The sequence below is a fragment of the Staurois parvus genome, unplaced genomic scaffold (assembly GCF_062004578.1).
Source record: "Staurois parvus isolate SC_StPar_1 unplaced genomic scaffold, SC_StPar_1.0 ptg000470l, whole genome shotgun sequence".
Classification (NCBI taxonomy): Eukaryota; Metazoa; Chordata; class Amphibia; order Anura; family Ranidae; genus Staurois; species Staurois parvus.
In genome coordinates, this window is record NW_028318266.1 from 1,310,673 (window position 1) to 1,321,910 (window position 11,238).

The 11,238-nt window shown below is 39.0% G+C and overlaps 1 protein-coding gene across 1 annotated transcript; it reads right to left on the reverse strand.

Moving 5' to 3' along the window:
- Positions 1-450: 450 nt before the first annotated feature.
- LOC149452489 (zona pellucida sperm-binding protein 3-like) lies at positions 451-7,277 on the reverse strand. The gene is made up of 8 exons (XM_089689162.1): positions 6,783-7,277; positions 5,837-5,949; positions 4,787-4,890; positions 4,536-4,713; positions 4,339-4,459; positions 4,163-4,254; positions 1,490-1,629; positions 451-683 (listed from the first exon to the last, which is right to left on the reverse strand). Exons 1-8 carry the CDS (start codon positions 7,275-7,277, stop codon positions 451-453), a joined length of 1,476 nt encoding a protein of 491 aa, XP_089545288.1.
- Positions 7,278-11,238: the final 3,961 nt, after the last annotated feature.

Consider the following 11,238-nt stretch of genomic DNA (forward strand, 5'->3'; position numbering starts at 1 on the left):
ATGTGCCATCCTGGAGGAGTTGGACTGCCTGTGCAACCTCTGTAGGGTCCAGGTATGGCCTCATGCTACCAGTAGTGACACTGACCCTAGCCAAATGCACAACTAGTGGAAAGTGAGAAAAGATGGGAGTAGGGAGCCCATCTAGCACCCCTGTTTTTCAATCACCAAAACTGAACCACCCTCAGCTACTTACCTGACCAGATCACTATCCCTGGAGTATGACTTTATGCTATACTCCGTTTAAGAGGTGTTACTTTAATTTTTTTAGCAGTTTACATCAATTTTAGCTACATCACTACTTCATTCCCCCACTGGAAGCGTATTTTGTAGGAGGTCAGAAGTGCATCAATATACCCAAGACATGAATACTAGTTAAGATCCTTTGGGGTAACAAAGTACCACTATGCCATATATAAATAAAGAGCAAAAACCAGATTTAAATTAGTTTTTTTATTTTTCAACAGTTAGCACATACTGTGGCTTTTTCATCAGGGACTTTCCAATGATTACTGCACACAAAAGTACAAGAAGAAGACTGAGACATCCAACAGCCACCCATACCCAGAGCTCCACTGGGGCAGACTCTTCCTTTGTCACTGCAGCTGTAACATCCCTTTGTTTAGGTTCAACCACAATCAGAGGTCCCAGAGTGGTGACACTTTCTCCCTCTTCTGTATGGGGTTCTGAAGAGAAAGTTGGAGGTCAAGAGAAACAAATTTTGCACAATCTGTTCAAGCTTGCAGCCCACAAGTCAGACGTTGCCACCCATTATAGACACATGAATCTTAAATTGTTGCATCACAAGGGGCACACAATAGGAATTAGAAAAATGGTTCTCCCCCCCCCCCCCAGATTTGGGGATCTCTTCTGGTTCTAATTTTGGAGAGTAGATTAAGGAAAAGCCTCCATTGGAGGCAATACATCATGGGGGGTTCTAGCCTGGCCACCCATGCCTTACAGAGGTCTGTTTACATGTCATGGTCCTAGAGATTTGGTCAGCAGTATTAGTCTGTAGGAGATTCTCTACTTGAAAAACCTTGGCACAGGCAATACCTTAGAGCTGTCAGGATTCACTGTGTACCACAGAGATTCAGTTATCACTCAGGGGAAGTTAATTGGGACATCCCATAAAAAAAAATTTTATTCCAATGACACCCATCCCCTCACTTTGTCCTCTTAAAGGTCAATTTGACTTTAGAAACCTGTATGGTTCCAATCTTTCCTTAGGAAAAGAGGAAATGTATTGCTGTAGGTAGAAGGCAAGGTAAGTAATTTAGTAGCCAATGTACCAACTAGTCTAGCAGACAACTACCCCCTCAGTTGGTTCATCTAGGAAGACCTAGAGCAAATTCCTAAATGTTTAAAGTCACATCAAAATTAAACTGCAATACTTTTCAATATGCTCACTGAAGACTTGTTTTCCTTCTTAAAACAGGAATACTATTATAGTATATAGCAGCTGTAAGAAAATAGCCCCAACACCACTCACCATCCAAGGCTTCTCTCTTTCCAAATCCTCTTAATCTTCCAAATTGACCCCTTCCTCCTGCAGCCAGATCAGTAGGATTGCTACAGGTACCTGTACCACAACACTGGCAGATACTGCTGGGGCCTTCAACTGCAGACCAGCTAAAGACAAAATGGTCAGATCAGTCTACAGTTTTCACTTTGATTTCATAATGTCCAATATAGAGTAACATACATAGTCTGGTTGAGCCAGAGGAAAGAAAACCCCAGCAAGGCATGATTAAATTTGCACCAGCAGGGAAAAAAAAAAAAAAAAAAAAAAAAAAAAAAAAAAGTTGAACTTGGATTCTTACCAGAGAAGATAGTTCACTTAGGTGTCTGTTTGTGAACCAGCGGTAATAGATCGCTGCTCAGTTCTCCGGCATTCTCGGAGAACAAAGTTCTCCTGTGAATGCAGTTTATGAAGCAGTCCTCCGAACGAAGGGAGAACGGTTTCCAAACGCTGAAGAACGGTCTACAAACTCTGAAAAACGGCTCATTTTACTATAATCTCTCCAGATTATAGTAAAAGACCAGTTTACTAAGCAGAGGTAAATTATCTCTGCTTAGTTTGCGGTCCCTCTGATTCTCCAGCTCTGGGCTGGAGAATCTGGAGGGAGAACACAGATCTCCAGAGAAGGGCTGACATGATCTCCTGAGTGTCATAAACTGTGAATGACCAGAGAATAGCTGAGATCCGCTGAATCGCAGCCATTCTCTGTGTCATAAAATGACACCTTAGTTACAGTAGAATGTGCTCAAGGCATGCTTCTTAAAAGTAGACCTTCCTACCCACACCTTGAGTTGGCTTAGTCTCCATGGATCCAGCCCACTGGTCCTGTGATATGACAGTTGTCTGGAGCAAGGGAAGTTTAGCAGGGCTTAATCTGAGCCCAAACACTAAAGAGGAAGCCTAATGCTAAACTTTTGAGAGCCTGTCACAATGTGGACAAGGACAGGTGGCTGTGTCCATCCCAAGTGCAAGTTATAGTGGAAGGATGTGCATTTGTGTGGGGACCAGAGTTAACTGGACAGGTATGGTGTGGTGTAAGTACATTCATGAGGCCCACCTTTAATGTTGAGTTTGCTCCTACAGCAGCCTCATTCCAGGGAATTGATGAAAAATAGCACAAGAGCAAGGTAAAGTGACCCTGTTACAGGTTGCTAGTTCAACCAGAAGAACCCATGGTGTGGTAGTCCTCATGTGAGCCATCACCCACCTACCCCTTACACAGCCGAACCATTTGGACTATGGCTCATGCCATGCTATGCACATCAAGGTTGCTTCCACGTGACACTTGACAGCCATTTCGCTGCTGCTTACTGCAGTCCCCGCTCCCCACCCCCTTCTCTTCCCTTTCTCCTCAATTACAATTTACCATCTTGGTTATGCAGAGGTTCTTTCACATTGGTCCATGCAGTGCCAGGGGATCCCCCCCCCCCCTCCAGCAATTTGTTATACCTCCGTGATATTGGTTATTGATCCTTTCCTCACACGGTTATGTTGCACTATTTTTATTTATCCCCATGGATCATAACTACCTCTGATGTTCTTTTTGATACTGGATTTGTACTTATTTTTCCTGTGCTCTGCTTGTTAAATTTATTTAATGTTCTACCATTCAAACTAACTTTTGGCCAGGTTGTAGCAAACATGTTATGCTACTGGGCCGATTAAGACAGGGGTTCCATACAAAGCAGAAATCAGTTTTAAGGTATAGGTTTGGTAGTGAGCCACTAGGTGTCTCCAATAAGGACATTTGGGTTGTGATCAATTGCCAGCATGCTTTGTTTGCCAGGACAGGGATACCTTATGCTTTGTCCAGCCTCAGTCTTTTCATATCCTATTGTCATTCACTAGGAGTGTGGGGGGCTACCTTCAAGTGTTGGCAAGCCCAAGTAGTGGGGAAAAGCAGAGGTTTAGCAGCCTACCCAAAGATTTGCCCATCAGACATCCTCTTACCCAACCCACAGAAGTGGGTGCAAGTGCTAGTGCATGAATAGCAGCTTATTTCTACAGTTGTTACCAGGCCCTGTACCATTTTGTGCGGTGGCTTCTGAATGCTATTGTAGCAGCCATCACTCAGGCCATGGAAGATGGCAAAACTGGACCTCCAAAAACTAAGAGCAGCGTGTGGGATTCAGTCTATACATTTGAAATTTTAGGAAAGTACAAATTAACAGCAAGGGGATTTCTGCTGGACTGATGTGCTGAGGTACACTAAACTGCCTTTGTAAACATTCCCAGGCAACTTACCTGGTACCAGATACCTACTGCAATTCTGGAATGCAATAGGTGTACAACTCATCTTAAAGGTCAGCTCTAATCCTCTTGTTAGATGTTTGCAGACACAAGAGATGTCAGTCCTAACAAGCAGATACATAGCACCATGCCCATAATACAAGTCACTCACTTTGAGGCTCTCAGGTATAACTGTTAGTGCTAAGGGTTTCTTATCCAACAATTCATGTACATGGGATGGGAAAGGCAATGAGACATCAGAGGTTACCTATACATAATTTACATTGATCAGAATTTTCAGCTGCCAAGTTCAGTTCTTTTGCAGAAGTTTCTCAATACATATTTGATATGCAAAATTGCTATGGGGAATTGTGCAGGAACACATGGAATCATGGACAACCATTACCATCTCACCTTTTTGTGGCTTTGCTATAGGAACAGGCCTTTTGTGTGGGATCAGGGACTTTGGTAGCTGCAGACGCTCTCAGGTAACAGGTTATGTAGATCTGGAAAGAATGAGTTGGGAAGTAGATTACTGGTTCATATAAAAAAGGTGCCCATCTGTTGCAACTAATTTAAATAGTCCTCACCAGAGACGCATCCTTTTCTAGGAATCGGAAAGCATCCACTGTGAACTGCAGCTTGTCTGGCTTAATCCTAGGGGTGATGAAGGCTGAAGAGGAGTCATCTTGCAGTCCATCTACTAGACACCTGCAGAGGAGTAGTCAGAGTGAGGTCATTATGGCAAAACCCCCATTCTCCCCCCACCTGCTCTGGAAGAACATACCCATTGTTTGCAATGATGTCATAACTAGGAGCAGATGTGGGATCAGGAGATATGGTGGCCACACATTTGTCAATATAAGGGATCAGTCCGACATGGTTCCGAGTGTCCACAGAAGCCTCTATGTAGAGAACGTCTCCAAGCTGATAGATTGGAGAATTTCTAGGGCCAGACCAGTCCTCTATAGAAACAAGACAGGATTAGACTAGATCAGACAACACCTCCCCCCCCCCCCCTAGCCTTCCTTCACTTACCCATCATTAGGTGCAAGGAAAAGGACAGTTTCTGCTCTGAGGACACTGTGGTGCTGAATGGAACCCATGTTGGCTCAATGGCCTTACTGCTCACATTGGCATGTCTATACAGAGGAAAGAATTGAAAGTCAATGAGCCAGAAGTACAATCAACTTAAAATTTCACAGATCCAAATTAAACATTTTAATGGCATCCCTTAAAGGCAATTAGGACAGTAGCTACCATTGCCGACTTGCTAGTTGCAGATTACAGATTGTCAAACCAGCATGTTACCAGATGTAGCTAGTATAGAGAACAGTAGTGCAAACTTATTCTGGATAGAAACTCAGAAGATAATGCCAGATTCAGTACACAGCCTGTGTCTCAAGGTTCAAGTGAACAGCATTCACCATAGGTCCCTAGCTTAATACTTAGTTTTCAGACTGGTACTGACAACATAATCCCTCTTCAGCCAAAATGGAAATATAAGATTTCAGATGGATAACACTACCATTTTACCATGAGAAAAACTTATGAAGAGACTCAAGATATGATATACTATCACTGTCAATCCTCTCATTGGTGATTGAGACAGAGGCACAAGCTGTAGTGGGTAATGTAGTCAAGGCAGTGTTAAGTTGTACCCAAAATTGAAGACTTTAGGACCCATGTAGGAAGTGGGCTGCCAATACAACCCAGCCAAACATCTGAATTGTGGCATCTCAAATTTTAGACCCAAAGTTTTGAGTGAAGGCTTAAAGCCCATGGGATTTATCATCTGTATCCCAATAAAAGATTAGTGACCACTTAGACTGAACAGAAATAACCCAAAAATGATCTTGAGCAGTTACCAAGAGGCATAGAAAGTGAACCCAATGGACACTTGTTAATGACAAGGAGACATCACTTAGAGGCACACTGTTGTGCCTTTAAGATAGGATGTGAAGGAAGAATCTAGAATGTGGTAGAAGCAGAAAACCTGACAGGTGCACTGTCCCATTTAAATGTATGCCTTTAGTTCTTGCCCAGTAAAGATTTGCCATTAAACCGGCACCCCTAGTATAGACTCACCGGTAGTAGTAGCACATTATGGGGACCACAGCTGGGTTGGTTCTGATAATTGGAATGGAGGAGGTTGGTCTGTAGGTCAAGCTGGTAGAATAGATAACCCAGTCTGCAGTCATCTGTAGATAAGTAGAACACATACATTGTTGGATCTCCATTTTAATAGACTAGTCACTTAGCCATCATTCTGATGAGATTTCACCATTTAGGATTCAAATAAAGAAAACTACACCTGTCATATCAGCAACTCAGGACAGTCAAGTAGTTACATTTTTTTTAGAAGACCATCAACAGCTACTCGAAATGGTGTCAGCTTTAGACCAAACAGCTTAATGGAGATGCATTTTATTTTAGGATTATCTTACCCCAGAACATGCCAAGTCCCTAGCACAGTTTCCTCACACATTGTAGTCTCCTCTGAAACTCTAGTTACTCAATTGGCCCAGCGCCTCCACCCATCCTCACATAGCCTTGTGTAGTTGCTGTGAAAGGAGATACTAATCACAAGTAATGGCTCCTAGTCCATCAGGGCTGCTGACATCACATCCAAGATGGCAGCTAGTAGCAATCTCAGGATTTGGGATGTCTACACTGATAGGTAGAATTATCTTATGGAATTAGGCTTTAAAGAACCCCTGTTGCCAGACCATTTATATCAACAGCCAGCTAAAGGATCAATTACCAATACAAGGCATTAAGCTACTAGTCCATAGTTAAGCAACCCTGCAACAAACACTAAACTCAGCAAGAATGTTAGGCATTTACTTCCATTCTACATCTTTGTTACCTCTAGTATACATATAAAAAGGAGGTCCAGGCTCTCAAATTATTTCACTGCACCTCAAAAGTGATTGACATTTTAACAGCAAGTGGAATATATTCCATGGACAACCAATAGTAACCAAGTTTAGTGGAAAAAGAGGGAAGTCAAATTATGACTTGAATTATATACCTGCACAGAATTGCCACATTCCTGGAGATGGATCTGAAAGATAGCATTGTTAGCACTTTGGGTGCTAGGCTTGCAGCTTTGGGGTCCCAAGCTCAGATCAGAAGGTTTCATCAGCTTTCCAATCCCATAAAAATCCATCAGGACACGGACCACCATGCTGTCCTCGTTACACTGGACACTGACAGGGGACCTAGGGGAGCTTACAGCAGGGGGCTCTTGGAACATGCCACCAGCATGTCCACCTGGTAAACCCCACTGAGTACCACCTCTAGAAGCTCCAAACCCATATACAGGCTCATTACCACCCCAGTAAAGATGTCTGGAATCCCCATTAGAAAACCCCTGGGTAGGTACAACCCGCTGGTAGTTCCTCCACCAATCCAACTGGCGCCTGTGTCTCACCAAGGTTCCATCTCCAGCACATCCAAATTCTGGTCCATAAATCAGGACTAGCAGCAATAAGCACCTAACAGGGCGCAACAGTCCTAAACCCATCCTACCTACAAGAGGAACAGCATGTACAGGGTTGAGGAGAAAGCTGACCTTTATACCCCTCCTCCCACCAGCCACTAATACGCCCAGCTGGGGCAAATCATCATCATCACACCCAAACAGCTACTTCATTCAGCAATGGGCTAAGCTGCATGGCTAACCTCTTTATGCTGAGAGAGTTAACCACTTGTTGGCAGCCACCTCATGATGGAGAATGTTAGCAGCTTAGTTTTGTTGCTAAAATTGCTAGTGATTACTAGGAGTAGTAAATTATTGCAAAACAGATGGAACAAATGGTTCTCTATTGAGTAAGCTACACAACCAGCATCTACTAACATGATCTCACATAACCATTCAATACTTCAATCATGTGCAATTGAAAACTCAAAAAGGGTAAGTGAGCGCAAATCCCAAGATAGCAGCTAGCACACAAGGCAATCCTCAACACCAAAAAATAAAATATAACAAATGGTATGCAGCGCTAAATAATATAACAAACATCAATGTAACTATAACAACAATAAATGGATGAGACGATAAACCATCAATCCAACTTTAAATTGTTCCATATAAATAAAGATGAGATATAAACCAATGTCACAGTGGAAACGGATGTATTCAAATCCAATTAGGCTTGTGGACGGATCCGGTAAATAATTGCGCTTACCACAAAGACATACAAACAGAACGTTGTCTGTATAATGATGGACATCAGGGCCTGGTCAGCAAATAGGACAGCATCTGGTCACCATGTAAGTCTCCCAGGAATTGTGGAAACCTCTCCAAGGTCATCTCTAGAGATGAGCGAATCGAACCTGGCGAAGTGGAATTCGTTTCGAATATCAGGAAAAATTCGATTCGCATCAAATCCGAATTTTAGCAAACTTCGGGTGCACGAATCGAATTTTTCCCGATCAGCCGGCAAAAGTGTCACTGCAGAGAGCTCCGCTATTTCTGACAGTTCATTTACAGTGGTTGAAACATTGTATCTATTTGTTTCCATTTAGGATACAGATGTTTTTATTCGGAAATAAATAGATACAATGTTTCAACCGCTGTAAATGTGAAGGAACTGTCAGAGAACTGTCAGAAATAGCGGAGCTCTCTGCAGGGACACTTTTTGCTGTACTGGAATACTTCTTCTTTTCATTCTTCTTCTTTTCATTCTTCTTCTTCTTCTTCTTCTTCTTTTCATTCTTCTTTTCATTCTTCTTCTCCTTCTTTTCATTCTTCTTCTTCTTCTTTTCATTCTTCTTTTCATTCTTCTTCTTCTTTTCATTCTTTTCATTCTTCTTTTCATTCTTCTTCTTCTTTTCATTCTTCTTCTTTTCATTCTTCTTCTTCTTCATTTCATTCTTCTTCTTCTTCTTTTCATTCTTCTTCTTTTCATTCTTCTTTTCATTCTTCTTCTTCTTCTTTTCATTCTTCTTTTCATTCTTCTTTTCATTCTTCTTCTTCTTCTTTTCATTCTTCTTCTTCTTTTCATTCTTCTTCTTCTTCTTTTCATTCTTCTTTTCATTCTTCTTTTCATTCTTCTTCTTCTTCTTTTCATTCTTCTTCTTTTCATTCTTCTTCTTCTTCTTTTCATTCTTCTTTTCATTCTTCTTCTTCTTCTTTTCATTCTTCTTCTTTTCATTCTTCTTTTCATTCTTCTTCTTCTTTTCATTCTTCTTCTTCTTTTCATTCTTCTTTTCATTCTTCTTCTTCTTCTTTTCATTCTTCTTCTTCTTCTTTTCATTCTTCTTTTCATTCTTCTTCTTCTTCTTTTCATTCTTCTTCTTCTTCTTTTCATTCTTCTTTTCATTCTTCTTCTTCTTCTTTTCATTCTTCTTTTCATTCTTCTTCTTCTTCTTTTCATTCTTCTTCTTCTTCGTTTCATTCTTCTTCTTCTTCTTTTCATTCTTCTTTTCATTCTTCTTCTTCTTCTTTTCATTCTTCTTCTTCTTCTTTTCATTCTTCTTTTCATTCTTCTTCTTCTTTTCATTCTTCTTCTTCTTTTCATTCTTCTTCTTTTCATTCTTCTTTTCATTCTTCTTTTCATTCTTCTTCTTCTCCTTTTCATTCTTCTTCTTCTTCTTTTCATTTTTCTTTTCATTCTTCTTCTTCTTTTCATTCTTCTTCTTCTTCTTTTCATTCTTCTTTTCATTCTTCTTCTTCTTCTTTTCATTCTTCTTTTCATTCTTCTTCTTCTTCTTTTCATTCTTCTTTTCATTCTTCTTTTCATTCTTCTTCTCATTCTTCTTTTCATTCTTCTTCTTCTTTTCATTCTTCTTCTATTTCTTTTCATTCTTCTTCTTCTTCTTTTCATTCTTCTTTTCATTCTTCTTCTTCTTCTTTTCATTCTTCTTCTTCTTCTTTTCATTCTTCTTTTCATTCTTCTTCTTCTTCTTCTTCTTCTTCTTCTTCTTCTTCTTCTTCTTCTTTTCATTCTTCTTCTTCTTCTTTTCATTCTTCTTTTCATTCTTCTTTTCATTCTTCTTCTCATTCTTCTTTTCATTCTTCTTCTTCTTTTCATTTTTCTTCTTCTTCTTTTCATTCTTCTTCTTTTCATTCTTCTTTTCATTCTTCTTCTTCTTTTCATTCTTCTTTTCATTCTTCGTCTTCTTCTTTTCATTCTTCTTCTTCTTCTTTTCATTCTTCTTTTCATTCTTCTTCTTCTTCTTCTTTTCATTCTTCTTCTTCTTCTTTTCATTCTTCTTTTCATTCTTCTTCTTCTTCTTTTCATTCTTCTTCTTTTCATTCTTCTTTTCATTCTTCTTCTTCTTCTTTTCATTCTTCTTCTTCTTCTTCTTTTCATTCTTCTTTTCATTCTTCTTTTCATTCTTCTTCTTCTTCTTTTCATTCTTCTTTTCATTCTTCTTTTCATTCTTCTTCTTCTTCTTCTTTTCATTCTTCTTCTTCTTCTTTTCATTCTTCTTTTCATTCTTCTTCTTCTTCTTCTTTTCATTCTTCTTCTTCTTCTTTTCATTCTTCTTTTCATTCTTTTTCTTCTTCTTCTTTTCATTCTTCTTCTTTTCATTCTTCTTTTCATTCTTCTTCTTCTTCATTTCATTCTTCTTCTTTTCATTCTTCTTTTCATTCTTCGTCTTCTTCTTTTCATTCTTCTTCTTTTCATTCTTCTTTTCATTCTTCTTCTTCTTCTTTTCATTCTTCTTTTCATTCTTCGTCTTCTTCTTTTCATTCTTCTTCTTCTTCTTTTCATTCTTCTTTTCATTCTTCTTCTTCTTTTCATTCTTCTTCTTCTTCTTTTCATTCTTCTTTTCATTCTTCTTCTTCTTCTTTTCATTCTTCTTCTTTTCATTCTTCTTTTCATTCTTCTTCTTTTCATTCTTCTTTTCATTCTTCTTCTTCTTCTTTTCATTCTTCTTCTTTTCATTCTTCTTTTCATTCTTCTTCTTCTTCTTTTCATTCTTCTTTTCATTCTTCTTCTTCTTCTTTTCATTCTTCTTCTTTTCATTCTTCTTTTCATTCTTCTTCTTCTTCTTCTTTTCATTCTTCTTCTTCTTCTTCTTTTCATTCTTCTTTTCATTCTTCTTCTTTTCATTCTTCTTTTCATTCTTCTTTTCATTCTTCTTCTTCTTCTTTTCATTCTTCTTCTTCTTCTTTTCATTCTTCTTCTTCTTCTTCTTTTCATTCTTCTTCTTCTTCTTCTTTTCATTCTTCTTTTCATTCTTCTTCTTCTTCTTTTCATTCTTCTTCTTTTCATTCTTCTTTTCATTCTTCTTCTTCTTCTTTTCATTCTTCTTCTTTTTCTTTTCATTCTTCTTCTTTTCATTCTTCTTTTCATTCTTCTTCTTCTTCTTCTTCTTTTCATTCTTCTTTTCATTCTTCTTCTTCTTCTTTTAATTCTTCTTTTCATTCTTCTTTTCATTCTTCGTCTTCTTCTTTTCATTCTTCTTCTTTTCATTCTTCTTTTCATTCTTCTTCTTCTTCTTTTCATTCTTCTTTTCATTCTTCGTCTTCT

What these genes read in the sequence shown, in the direction of transcription:
- LOC149452489 (XM_089689162.1), bottom strand. Translation starts at nt 7,277, where the DNA reads ATGGGTTTAGGACTGTTGCGCCCTGTTAGGTGCTTATTGCTGCTAGTC. An exon ending in TTCCTTGCACCTAATGATGG is followed by an intron (nt 4,714 to 4,786) that starts GTAAGTGAAGGA and finishes TTGTTTCTATAG; the next exon opens with AGGACTGGTCTGGCCCTAGA. An exon ending in TAGAAAAGGATGCGTCTCTG is followed by an intron (nt 4,255 to 4,338) that starts GTGAGGACTATT and finishes CATTCTTTCCAG; the next exon opens with ATCTACATAACCTGTTACCT.